The following is a 13,977-nucleotide window of genomic DNA, read 5'->3' as shown; positions in this document are numbered from 1 at the left end:
TTTCTCTTGGACCTGAGGAAGGGGTTACAAGAGAGCAAGGCAAATGAGATCATGTGAGTACACCTTCAACAACAGCACACGTGGATAGCCTAGTGCAGGAAATAATACAACTCCCCCCCACCTTTGTTTTCATTTGCATTTTACTTTTATTTATTTTTGCTTTAATAATGCATATTCCGTTCACTCAAAAGGTGCAAAGGACAGGAAGCAGGGGTTTAACTTGGCTGATGAAAAATCAAGCAGGGGTGACATTTCTAGTTCATGAACAACCTAAAACTAGGAGAACTTAAAAGTCACAGCTGGTACCAAAGAGCACGCCCAACTTCACAGCTGTCTCCTCTTAGGACCTTTGGTTAGGCGAGAGAAGCTTTGAAGACAGTGGCCTCTAGTAGACTTTGATAAGTGACTAAAAAAAATAAATGCGTGTGTGTGTTTTTTAAATCATGGTAGCTGCATCACAAAAGCTCCAATCAAGAGGGTGGTAAGAAGAAGGCACAGATCATTGCAAATACCAGATTTTCTCTTTCTCTTTTTGTAAATATACCATCATATATAAGCTAAAATTTATCTTAGGGTGGTGGGGTTTGCTGGCAGGAGGAGGGACAGGTTGGACCTAAAATTGCATATGTAATAGACTCCTTGAGGGGGACACAGAGCGAGGCAGCTTTCCGCCTAAAGCAAAAGAATGGGATGCTCGCTCTGGACTATGTGTGATACAAACACTGGGGGAATCTGTGGCAAAACACGATTAAAAAAATCATAAAATTATAAAGCTTGTAAACGAAGACTCTAAAATTACATTTTATTAATGGAAAATATCATCAAAATAGTACCACTATGGACTAAACTGCCTGAGTTTTCGTTTCACGTGAGATCTCATAGTAAAAAAGCCTTTAGCACAATTTTCTCTGTTTAAGTCACAACCAGTGCCAGACCCAGGACTATACCATGGGGAAGAGTCTCCTCTTGGATGGAATTTGTGTTGTGCTATCAAGACTTTTGTGCTGATCTTTCAAACAGGGACATGTTGAGGCAATTTTTCATCTTTTGGCACAAGGTTATTTTGGCTGGGGCGGAAAATTTGAGTCTTGGACTTGGGATGAATAATGCGACATTTCATTTATCAAGTATTCATTTTGATTGAAGAGCTTTCTTTATGTCATTAACTTCCATCTATAAAGGAAAAACAAGAGCCGAACAAAATCACAATGAATTGGCTGGTTGGATAAAAGCTGAAAGATAAGCTGGTTATAAAAGCTGATAAGCTGGTTGGATAAAAGCTGAAAGATAAGCTGGCTGGTTGATTGAGAGCAAATAATCAACCTGACAATTTGAAAGGGGAAATGGGTGAAATGACATCTGAATGAAGAGTTGATCATGATGCCAGAAATTGACATAAACCTAAAGAACAGGCACACCAACTCGAAGTGCTAGGAAAGGGGGGATGTTTGAATTCCCAGGCTACCAGTATCCAAAATTTGTCAAAAGCAATGATACAACAGTAATTTCAGTTCCTTGGCCAGAGGGTGGAGCAGCGTGTCCTGACACACTGACCACTTGGCAGGTCTGGAAGGCAGCTGTGGTTGGGCCCAAGGGGGTGTCTATCAGCACCCGCAAAGTGATGACAAGCAGTTACCTATCCTTTAAGCACCATGGATCCCAGTCACCACCAAGGGCACCAACTGCATGAGAGCTGAAAGCCTACCATTCCCAACTCCTATACACTCTCTACCCTTTGGTAAAGGCTGAGTTAGATCAGAGGGAGGCTAGAGAGAGGGTGACACAGCTCTGATGCCCTGCAGGACTGACACGGCTGTCAGGGAGAAGTAAAGAGATAAGGAGCAAGTGCCAAGTGTGGCCGGCTGTGGTCCTTGGGGTCCCAATAGCGGCATGACAGAAGCGCCAATGGGGTCTCCCTGGCACCATATGCCCTCTGGCAGTTACGACAATGAGGCCTCTGAAAACTGAGGGGAACTTTTCACAGAGGAGATGTTTCAGATAAATTCCAAATGAGAAACCCAACTTGGGGCACGTTTGCTAATGCCTCCCTTCCCCAAGACTTCCTGGATCCCAGGAGAGGATGTGAAGGGGGGCTATATAGTTCTAAGAAAATTCTCACAGGAAGCGCATCGAAATTGGTAGAGAAGTAACTATCATTTCTTTTCTTTTTTTTTTAACATCTTTATTGGAGTATAATTGCTTTACAATGATGTGTTAGTTTCTGCTTTAAAACAAAGTGAGTCAGCTATACATATACATATAGCCCCATATCTCCTCCCTCAATTATTTTCAAAATAAAGCCCGGACTCTGCTCCCACCCCCAAATGAGCCTCTCACGGGGCAACAGGACCCCAAGGGACCCACCTGCAACCGAAGCCGGATTTTCTTCTCTTCATCCAACTCTGACAGTAACTGCTTAATCTCTCGTCTGGAAAGCAAATGACAAAGTTAAACAAAAGCCCAGACTTCCCCGACAAGAGATATGAAGTCTCTTATCATTACAAAATCCATCTGATCCTTTTACAAAGAAAGTGTGGACAGAACATTACATTATATTTTCTTTGCACGGCTATTGCTTAAAGCCTGTTGCAGATGGAAAGGCCTTTATTTCTGGGCTCCCCAAATATGTAGCCATCAAATAGTAGGTCTGAAATGACCTTTGAAATCCCTTAGTGCAAGTTTCTCCTAAAAGAAGATGGGGAAACTGAGGCCCAGAGAGGTGGCCTGACTTGCCCAATGACGACACTCCAGGTATCCAGGCTCATATTCGGTCATCTTCCCTCTAACTAGTCCTTTATTATAGAATCACTGGTCTTTACATGGACTTACATAATAATATTCATTGCAGACATTTTTACCACTCCATATATATTTCTTTTATTTTCACAGAGTTTTACATTACTGAAAGGTTACTGGTACGTTTTCAGAGATTCTCACAAAATCGTGCAAATAGTAACACCCGAAAACTTGGAGGTAAAAGAACTGAACTAACGATATGGTAATCATGTCATAGAGAAAGTAGACACGAGTTAGAACACACAGCCCAGTGCCCTTCCCAACAGTAAACAGTGAAGTAGAACAAAACTAATCATCTTGCAAACTCAGGCTCTACACTTAGGACACTGCAACCATCCTAACTCTGGTCAGAGAGCTGTACTCCATTTTAGGGTATCAGACACTCCATTTTACGCACACGTTTTTATAAACTGGACTGGAAAATCAAAACACAAACACCGCAGAACCAGCACAAGAAACAAGGTCGATGTTATGTAGCATTTGCTCACTTCAGATGAGCACCACGATGGTCCCTGCACTTGGGTCAGTGTCCCAGCACTGCTGTCAACACGTTGGGTTCTCTGATATTAACCACCTGTGCTGCGTTCCTGCATTTATTCAAGCACACGCTATGCTCCAGCAGTCCAGGTTGGGGAGTTAGCTGGGGAGGGAGGTGCGAAGATAGTCGCTAAGTCTTGAACTAGTAAAAAAGGGTACGTCTACGAGGAGGGAGGAAGATGGGGGAGTTGATGGAGAAGAGCCAGGACAGAAGCAGGGAGGTGAGAACTGCATGTTTGGGGATGACGGGAATCAGCACAGACTTGAGCCAAAGGCTGAAAGGAAAGTGACGTCAAGAGCTAAGGTGGAAGACTGGGGGGGACCCAGTGCTCCTGGGCGTGAGGGCCAAGCTGAGGAAGGCTGTGAAGGGCAGGCCTTGGAGAGGGGCCACTGTGATGTCTGATTCAAGAAGATGTTGGCTGGGGAAGGACAAGTGCAGCCATCCATGCCCGGGTTCACAGTGGAGAGAGGAACAAAGGGGTGGAGTGGCCCCAAGGCACTGGCGATTCTGCACTCCAGACTCAGGCACAGGCCATTTCAGAAAAGTTCCGGGCACTTTTCAGAGCGAGGGCCCCAAGGGACGAAGCCCTGGATCCAGGAGTGTCTGACCCGTCTTGTTCAGAAGGCTGAGAACCAGTGCTCTGGGATGTACTGGTGCTGTCGGGTCACTGTCCAGGCAGGGGACACCTGTCGCCTGGACACGGATGGGGCCTTTGGGTATGCAAAGCTATACTGTGCCGGGTCAGATACGAGTTGGGGACTTGGAAGAGTTAGGGGCAGCCTGGCTGGCCCCTCAAGACCCGCTCTAGTCCCATCCTGTGGTTCTGCATATTTATCTGATGAGCCCCTTCCAGGCAGGGGGTGAGTCCAAGAGGCCCCCAATTCATATGACACCTCCAGCCTGAGTGGAACAGAAGCGAATAGAGCCATAGTACTCAAAGTGAGTTCCATGGAAGCCTTGTCCTAGAATGGTCTAGGGAAAAAATGGACTCCGTGATTAAGTACGTTTGGGAAACACTGCATACGTTATCCTCCATCTTCCCATGCACAGTGAAGGCTCTGAGCAGTCCTTCGGAGAAGAAAGTAACTTTGTTTAACCCAATTATTCCCCAAAGTACACAAAACACTTCAGGGCCCTCCAGCTGCAGGCATCCTCCCGAAGGTGTGACTGCGGGTCTGTGGCCCCATTGCCCGCCACTGCCCCGGGCTCCTCCCGATCCGGGCGGCCAGGCACCAGGAGTGCACTGACCTGCCGGGCCGCTCCATGCGCCTGTGAACCTGCCCGTGCTGTGCCCTCTGCTGGGGTGCTCTGCTCTTGGCAATGCTAGGTCGGCTTTCGAAATCCTACTCAGGAAACACCTCGAGATGCCTCCCCCGTTCCCTCCAGAAAGAGCCAACGGATCCCTAAACTCTCTGCGCCTCCGTTTATTCAGATAAGTGCCTCCTGACTTCTAATCCTTTTGCCATTATTTTTGAACTGCACACAGCATCCTGGGTGATATGCGTGTGGTATTTATTTTGGCTTGCAGGTCCCTCTCCCCATCTAAGCGCCCCCTGAGGATCAGAGATGCGGAGTGCGTGTGTGCAGGCACGCACAGAGGCCGCTCGAGTCTCCTGGTAAGAACATCTTGATGAGTGTCAAGCCTCAGGTTTAAAGAGTCCCTGCATCTTTTGCATACATTGTACCCCTAAACGCAAGCCAATTCCTTCATGGGGCAGCTAACTGAAGGAATTGCCATTTTTCTGGTGCTAGAAGAAAAGCTGGCTGTTGGGATTATTAAGAAGTGGTGTATGCACCACTGCCGTGGTGTCTTCTGGGGATTTGAAGATCTTTCTTTTTCGCAGCCTGCTGAGCACGTCCCTTGTAGCTGACTCCTCCCCCTATGCCCCGGCGCCAGCCCGTGTGCAGCTGGGCCAGTTTACACGTGGAGCTGAGCTCAGTGAAGCTCCTCGGGTTCACACCCCCACTCCCAGCCCTGCTGCCACCATCCCCAGGGAGGCGGCCCACCCTCAGGGACAGGCTGGGCCCCAAGGTGGCAGAACCAGGCCCTGAGCCGGTGGAAAGCAACCCCCGGAGGCAGTTACAGAAGGGGCCGCAGACACTCACTTCTGCTGGTCCTTCATGGTCTCGACGATGCCCCTCAGCTCCCGGACCTGTGTCCTCAGCTCCTCCACGGCCGCCTGGCTGCTGGCTGGAGGCTCCATCTTTGGTTTTCCTTCCGCGCCGAACAGAGACGGGGAGTTGGCTCTGTGTCCAACTGCTCCCAGAGAGGACGACAGGGGAGAGGATGCTGCTGAGGACAGAGGCGCCGGCCCGCCACTGCCCGCAGCCATGGTCCCCGGCTTGGGCGGCAGCGAGGCTTTGTTGTCGGACACCTGTGATGAGTGAGGACAGAGAGGATTCAGGCTAGGGATTCGTGTGCTGCACCTCCCCGTCCTGTTTACTAAAACCCGCTATCTACATCCCCGTCCCCGCAGCCCTCCGTATACTCCACTCACTCGCTCATTCCTTCATCCACAAGCCCCCAGGGCCTACTTGGTGCAGGCATCCCCTTATGAACTTTAAATTTGACCACCTTTCTGAACAGGTAGTTCCTGACTGGTTTAATGTACACATCCAGAGGCCCATGTACCCGCTAGGCTCTGCAAACCCTGAAGTGAGCAAAACATTTTCTTGGCCCTCAAGGAGCTTAGAACCCAGTGAGGTGCAGACAGACAGACCAACCAACACACTGTAGATGAGGGGGGAGCGTGCACGCAGGGTGGGAGGCACACAGCGCCGCAGAAGTATATACAGAATATATATACAGAATATACACAAGGGACCAAGCATCCCAGAGGGAGGGCATCAGGCAGGAGCCCACAGCCTCATCCTGGAGGAGGAGGTCAGAGAAGAGTAAGTGGGGGGCGGGGGGGCGGGGGAAGTTCTAGAGGAGGGAGCGTGCTAGCAGAGGCCTGGAGACCCGAGAGTGAACTGCATTCACGGGAAGCCAGAATATCAGGGGGGCAAGAGAGATGTAGGGCGCACACAGGGGGCTTGTGGAAAGGGTTAAAAAGATCGCCTGCTGAGCTCAAGATCACTGTGGCTGCAGAAGGGCTGAAGGTCTGGTGGGTCTGGAGGTCTAGACAATTGCTAGGAGACTCATACGGTGAAAGCTAAAAATGGTGAGGGTTTGACTCAGGCGGCGGCCAAGAGGATAGAGAGAAGACAGCTTTGAGAGATGCGGCAATGGCAGGCTCATCCAACCAAGAGACGCAGTCCCTGCCCTCCCAGAGCAGGCACCCCAAGGCCAGGAGGATGTGGTCCTGGACAGGCCGTAGTGGGTGAGGAGGAAGTACGGATCAAGGGCCATGGGTGGGGATGGAGGAAGGAGGCGTTAGAGTTGACCGTTTCATGGGAGGAAGAACAGACTGAAGGCCCAAACAGTGATCTCAGTTTTGGACACACGGAATTTTAGGAGCCTGAGGGATGGCCAAGGGGGAAGGCCAATGGGTAGAGCCGATGACTGAAAAAGTGAGCTGGGCCAGAGAAATCACCAGAGGCAGTGCAAGCCATGGGGGTGGATGACGAAGAATGAGAAGAGGCACAATGACGGACCCTGCGGACGCCCCAAGTTGAAGAGGTGGAGGGAGAGGGGAGAGCCCTTGGGGACTGGGACGAAGTGCTGAGAGGGGATGGAGCCAGACCAGGAGGGGGCCTGGGTCATGGAAGTCTCCTGGAGGAGTTTCCAGAGGATGCTGAGATGAGAATTAGGGGGGAGTCCATTTGGTGGAGCCAAGGGAGACTGAAATCTGATCAAGGCAGGTGAGCGCCTGCACGGGACATGAGGGGCGTGGCCTGCAAGTTTAGAACTCTCTTTCCAAACACTCGGCTGAGGAAAGAAGATGGGAGAAAGGGAGAGGGTGTTCGTGGAGAAGCCTCAGGAGGAGGCAGGATCAAGGAAGGGTTTTGTTTGCTTTCAAAGATGGGGGAGACCCTGAGCTGGGAGGTGTCTTGAGGGTAAGAGCCAAGTCTGAAGACGGAGGAGGCAGGCAGGGGAGGCCTGATGGAGAAGTGCCCTGAGGGGGCCTGGAGGGCACGGGGAACACGACGGTCATGGGTCGGGGGAACAGGGGCACAAAGCAGGCCTAGGGGAGGCGGCAGCTGCAAGGGAAGGTGAGATCACAGGTGGGGTGCGGCGGATGGGGGCAGGTAGTAGACGGGACATTGGGGGGTGAAGCGGGGGAGGGGAGGGAGCTGAGGCTGCCGGCGCCCAGGCCGGGAGCCAAGACGAGGCTGGGTTGGCACAGTGAGGAGGCAGAGTCTGGATTCAGGCTGTGCTACAGGGAGAAACTGGGCAGAGTCAGCCAGAAGCAGATGGGCCATCATTCCCAGCCTTGCTGCTCGCCTTTTCTCTGCCAACTTATCATTGAGGAAAATCACTTTCTGCTGCCAGGGAGAGCGATCCACCATCCTGTGCTTATTGTTAGCAGGAGTCATAGTCAGAGGGGCGAGGGACTGACATTTACGGAGCTCTGGTTACATGCCGGACGCGGGCTGGACAACTGAAATGAGGATTAGTTGGCACACAGCTTGACGGAGCAGGAAACTGAGGCTTAGGGATGTGGCTGAGAAATTCCCCAAGTCTCACAGCTCATAAGCAGCAGAACTGAGATTCAATTCCCTCCCCATCAGCTGGACCCTCAGGCCTGGTACAGTGACCGTGGCTGCCTGAGTCTGAAGATTCGTGCTCTCCTGACCTGATTTCCTTCGCTTCTTTTCTATTCCTGGGTTCATACTTTTCCCCATTTCCCACCTTGCATTATCACGCACCTCCCTCAGCCCACCGATGTGCTCACACTGACTGACTTCCAGGCACTTTTTCAATCAACGCTTCTTTTTGCATTTCCTACGTGACTCGCTCTCCCGTCCCATTTCAGCTAACAAGCACTCGTTATAAGCCCTCACAGAGTATAGGCCACCAAATGCCCTGATCAAATTAGTTCAGGTGGAATTTCTAGAAGCAATAAACAAGACATGACAACTCCAGGCAAGTGAAATAGGCTAATGGGATAGAACAGTGCAACACAGCAACGTGATGAGCCACTGCCCACCAGTAGATGTCACTATAGAGACACCCTAGGGACGTCGGAGAGGCTGCAACTATAGGCATTCCTATGGTCACCAGAAAAAACGGATCTAAATCCAATTTCTGTAAATGGAAGCCTTTTATAAAGGAAGACTGCTTCAGTTTTGTGAATAATTACAATCGATCTGTTTTATAGGATCATATTTTTGCTGACTGTATCAGATTTTTAAGAAAAGCTATACATATAAATTCTTAAATCTATCAGAAGAAAATTCCACATCACCTTTGATTTCTTTGTGTTAATTCGTGCTTCGAGTGCTTTAAAAATGACTTCCATTTTCTGCTTTTAGACAGAAGGCAGCTGCTAATGTTTACAGAAAATAAGTCCAATTGATTGGGTTCTCTTAGCATGAGAAAATGGAATTTTAAAATCTTACTTCACAATCAAAGGACGAACAGAACTTGTACAGGGTACCCTTCAGAAGCCACATGCAGTTGGTAAACAATGTGTTCTTTGTTCCTCACAAGTCAGTAATAAAAGAGCTATACCATCCCCTGGGCGTGCAATGAAATTAATGTTTTTAAACATTTTAAACATTAAAATGACTATAGATTTATCCTAATAAACGAATCCAAATGAGCTTTTCTTTAAGAAATCCCATTAGTTATTCAAATTCATGAACTGCCAACCATAATTTGTGACACCACCAGTTTTGAACATAAAAGTCACAATCTGTGGGCAGAGGGCACAGCATTTAATATATTTAATGTAGTCTTTCTAGACACCTCTAGGTTTTTAAAGTTGTTTTGGTTCTTGTGATGGTGATGGTGGTGGTGGTGGTGGTGGTGGTGGTGTGCGAGGGCATTGTGTGTGTGTGTGTGTGTGTGTGTGTGTGTGTGTATGTATGGTTGATGGTATGACGAGGAGATCAAACCACAAGAGAAAACATGGGTTTCTGCCCAGTTTTGGAGACTGTCACATTCCTTAGGGATTTTGATTACCAAAGTCACTGTCACCCAAGAATGACAAAAACTTGTGTTGCCTGTTGCAACGGACTGAATGTTTGTGTCCTTCCAAAATTCATATGAAAATCCTAACCCCCGCTGTGACGGTATTGGGAGATAGAACCTTTGGAAGGTGATTAGGTCATGAGGGTGGAGCTCTCATGAACGGGGTTAGTGCCCTTCTAAAAGGGACCCCAGAGAGCTCTCTCACTCTATTTCCTCCATGTGAGGACACAATGAGAAGTTGGCAGTCTACAACCCTGAAGAGATCCCTCATCAGAACCTGACCATGCTGGCACCCTGGTCTTGGGCGTCCAGCCGCCAGAAATGTGAGAAATAAATTTCTATTGTTTATAAGTCACCCAATCTATGGCACTTTGTTTTAGCAGCCCCACATGACTAAGACATCTGTTTATCCTTGTTTGGTTTATAACTCATCATCAGAGCATACACGTAAAGGCAGGGATCCCGTGCTGTCAGGACACCCTCGCCATGGCTGGCCACTCACTTGGGATATGGTAACAGTCTTTGAAGTTTTCTTTGATGCGTCCACTCCTCTGTGTGCAAGCGAAACGTGTTCTTCTTTATCTTCTTCAGGACTTGGGGAGTCAAAGATATCAGGGCTTGAAAGGGAAGACTGGATAAAGCCAAAAGAAAATGCTCTTGTCAGAATTACACCTTAGCTGACATAGCTTTTGTTAACATAATGCAGTGTGCCTTTCAAAGCACTGACACTTCTATTTTGTTTGTCTCCTCATTATAACCACGGGGCAGAAAGTGTGCTATTATCTGTGTGCTAGAGAGAGTGGCAGAACTGAGACTAAGATTTCCTAGACCAGGGATCTTTCTTTCTATGGGATCTCTCCACTGATGCCCGTTGGTCATTTCATCCATGTGAGCATCTGTCATCCATCTTTTCCTGCTCAGAGCCTCTCTCTTTTTTTGTAAACATTTGCTGCCGTGTGCCAAGCACTCAGCTTGGTACTGAACTTAACAGTGACATGCCAGACATGGTCCCTGCTCTCACAGGGTTGACAGTCCAGTGGGGAAGGACACACAGGTGGAGAGGAAGCTGCCTCTAACCTGCCTCTCCTCCATTCCCTCCGGATCCTTTTCCAGAACCACCAGGTCTATTGCATAGTGAAGTGTCTAAAAGGACTTGTCTGAGAGGAAACCATTTCCGGGGGCAAAGGATCACTACCCCTGCGGATCAGTGACCAGCGTTTCTGCAGCCCCAGAGAACAGCCCTGCCTGCCAGCACAGCAAGCTCACGTCTAATTTGGTGCCTGCGGCTAAAACGCTGCCCTCATTGCTGTGGACAATCATTATCCTTTTGGATTCCATCTTTGCTAAGGTGTACTTACAGAATGGCAGCATCTCTTGGTAAAAGATGGGGATAACACTCCTACTCTTTCTGCCTCGCTGTGAAGATCAAAAGCTGGATGAATGTAAACCAATTCACTGGAATCACTTGGTCAAAAATGATTACTGTACTAGAATTTCCCTATTTTAGGACAAAGCAGAGGAAAATAAGAGTTCCTGTGGCAAGGAATCTTTTTAAACGAAGAATCTTCCAGAGATATCTTTAGGTGAGTTCATATTCAGCCTTACCTCTATGCCTTCTATCCCTGTGGTGGGAAAATAATCATATTTAGAGTCACTGCTTGGCACCATTATAGAAAAAAATCACAGTTACAAATACTGTTTGTTTCCTTCTGTTTACTTACTAAGCAATACATGTAGGGAATTTTAAAGCAATGTTTTAAAATGAAAAGGTCTTGTTTGTTAATCTTCATTTAATCTGAAAATCCAATTACCTAGAATAACACCCGCCTCCAACCAAGCTTTCTTTTAATCTAAGCTTAATTACCTTACAATGCCTGTATCCTTTCATTTTGAGATTTTATTCCAAAGGCAGTTTCCTCCTACATAACCTATGATTCATGAGCTGCCAATCAAAGCTTGCTCTTTGAATCTGATAAACATAAACAGCTCAAACTAGGTTGAGAGGCCCCAGGATGGGGAGTCATGACTAATGTATTTCCTCGATCATTCCCTCCAATGGCCTTTTAGGAATATGTCCACATCCACCGATCCCATTTTGCTATGAAAAACCTACAGGTGCTAACAGGAAGAAGAGTAAACATGAATTCAATGTACATATCCATATGGGGATGGATAGGAATGAAGGGAAGCGAGTACAGTAATTATACTTCTTTAAAGCACAAATGTATCCTGCTGTTTTAAGTCCACGAGTAAAATTGTTCCATATCAAATGTCAAACTTTGAGCCACCATTGCCATAAGCTTCCTGTGGTCAAGAACCATGTACCTCATTCCCAGTTGCAGCCTTGGTACCTGGCACAGAGCTTAGCCTATAGGAGATGCCCATCAGTGTTTGTTGAATGAGTGAATGAATCAATGTGTAATCTAAAAGTGCAGAGAAGATGAGATGCCTTTACCAGGTCTCCCCCAAATATATACAAACTCTCAGACACGGGATGTAGGGACCAAGGGTGGGATGGGGGGTGGTAATTCAAATTTCTCTGTATTTAATTCTGATGCCTCAAGGCCCTCTAGATCTTGAAAAGTTAGGAAGGATTTGGAGGGGAAACAAAAATGATGAAGGATTTATAGAGAAGATATGGGAGGTAGGATTAAAAATTTAAATACAGAGATACTAAGAAGCAATTAAATAGGCTGTGTGTTTACGAGGGTGGGGAGAGGTGAGAGGGAAAGGGGAAAGAAGGTGGTATTGACACAGTACTCTATATAAGAGTGAAAAAGTAAGCCACTGTTTCAAGTCTTTCTCCCCCAAAGATGGTAATACACAGATATGTTTCCTACAAAGAGGAAAAATAGGATGACTCAAACCACACTTCCAGACCCAGTGGATATGAGAGAAGACGTTCAAAGGAAGTGGCATTCTTTTTCTTCTAAATGATGATCCCTTAGGTAGAGTTAGTAAAAAGTGTCCTGGGAAACCTGAAAAAGGTTAATTCCCTGGCATCTGGGTGAAGGTCCAAAGGCCTTAGTCCTGCATTCCCAGCAAGGACAAGGCAATCTGATATATAGAGATAAATAGATAGACAGACAGAGATATACACACACACATACACTGCTTGCAGAAGCACCAAGATTTTTCTACAGTGACATTCACTTCTGTGTTTATGATGAATGGAAACAACATAGATGTACAGTGACGGCGCACTGGCTAGATAAACGCTCATATATTCCCAGGCTAGAACTCCAGGCAGCCATTCACTGTGACGTGACGGAAGGATGTGTAATGACAGGGGAAAGGTGTACAGTGTAAGGGGGAAATGCAACTTCTAAAGCCACGTGTTCTGTGTGATCCCATTTTTGAAGAAATAAAAGATATACAGCAAGAGGTTAACAGTTCTTAGCTTGGGGGAGCAGGATTACTTACTTCTATTACTTGCTTTTTTATGCATTTCTTGCTTCAAATGTGGTACAATAAATGTGTTACAGGTTTTCTAATAAAAAACAAAGTTGTTCAAAATGACCCAAACAAAAACTTCCATGGGTTATCCGGAGCGTTCTGACTGTTGTCTCCTGCACGACCAGGTGCCTCGTATGTTTAAAACCCATCTCCTAAAGGTCTGTGCGGGGTTCCGTGGAGGAATGCCAAGGACGGGGCTTTGGGAGAAAAAGCCTGGGCCACTGCCAAGTGCTGTAGAGCGGCAGATCCCTTTCTTTTGCTTTTTTTTTTTTTTTTTAAGTAAAGTTCTCTTTTGTTCACAGACCAAACCAGCCTTGCTCTCCTTTCCCACCAGAAAACATGCCATTTTGTTCTTACCAATTTCATTTTGGGTTCAAACAAGAATCCGTCTGGAAGGAGAGAGAAGGAAAGTGGGACTAGGGGTTCCCCACCTCGCTGGCAGATACACAGAGAACAAAAAGAAAGAATCACTGCTTGATTCCAGAAGACTCTCAAATCACTTCTGGTCAGCAGCGCATCTCATGACCGCCCTCTCCCAGCGTGTCCTCGAATCAGCTGCTTGCAGAACAGTTCGTAGCTAGAGTCCCTGATCTTTCCTGCCTTCCAGCTGTCGGCAAGCGAGGAGGCACTTACGGACGTCAGGGACTGGGACGGAGGCCTCCTCCCCGTGGCTTTCGGTCTGCTTGTGGTTGGGTGACTGAGTTTCTCAGTAGATGACACCACGGAATCAAACCCTTCTAGGTCTAAAACAAAAGTAAAACAGATTTTTTAAAGAGCATCAACAGGAGTAAGGGAAGGTTCTTATGCCATAAGCACCTCTTTTCCTTAATAATCATCCTTTAGGTCTGGATTACGCTTCATCATTTATGAAGGCTGTTTACATCCTTTGGTTATCCCATCAACGTGATTCAAACTGAATGAAAGAAATCACCTCCTCCTCGGTCTAACAAGCTATTATGGAGGAAAGAGAAACGTGATTCTTCTTTCCCCCTTCAACAGCTATATTCATAAATCTTTAAAAGCTACAGAAAGATGAGTAAAGGAGGAATCCTCTTTCTTCCACAAATCCAAGTCCATTTTGGCAGATAAAACATTCTTGCAGTCACAA

General features: G+C 47.2%; 1 protein-coding gene across 8 annotated transcripts in view; it reads right to left on the bottom strand.

Annotated features, from left to right (window-relative positions):
- Positions 1-788: 788 nt before the first annotated feature.
- The window catches only part of SH3KBP1 (SH3 domain containing kinase binding protein 1), a 343,711-nt gene continuing 330,522 nt past the window's right edge, over positions 789-13,977 (bottom strand). For all 8 annotated transcript variants that reach the window (XM_019927681.3, XM_073799195.1, XM_019927680.3 and 5 more), the window contains 5 exons: positions 13,503-13,612; positions 9,916-10,044; positions 5,441-5,709; positions 2,365-2,428; positions 789-1,173 (listed from right to left, as the gene is read on the bottom strand). In XM_019927681.3, the coding sequence (XP_019783240.2) occupies positions 1,132-1,173; positions 2,365-2,428; positions 5,441-5,709; positions 9,916-10,044; positions 13,503-13,612 (614 nt within the window). In that variant the 3' untranslated portion in view covers positions 789-1,131. The remainder of the gene's footprint in view (positions 1,174-2,364; positions 2,429-5,440; positions 5,710-9,915; positions 10,045-13,502; positions 13,613-13,977) is intronic.

This window comes from Tursiops truncatus, chromosome X, assembly GCF_011762595.2.
Source record: "Tursiops truncatus isolate mTurTru1 chromosome X, mTurTru1.mat.Y, whole genome shotgun sequence".
In the NCBI taxonomy this organism is placed as follows: Eukaryota; Metazoa; Chordata; class Mammalia; order Artiodactyla; family Delphinidae; genus Tursiops; species Tursiops truncatus.
The sequence above is the reverse complement of the archived record's forward strand: the minus strand, read 5'-3'. Positions and strand labels throughout refer to the sequence as shown.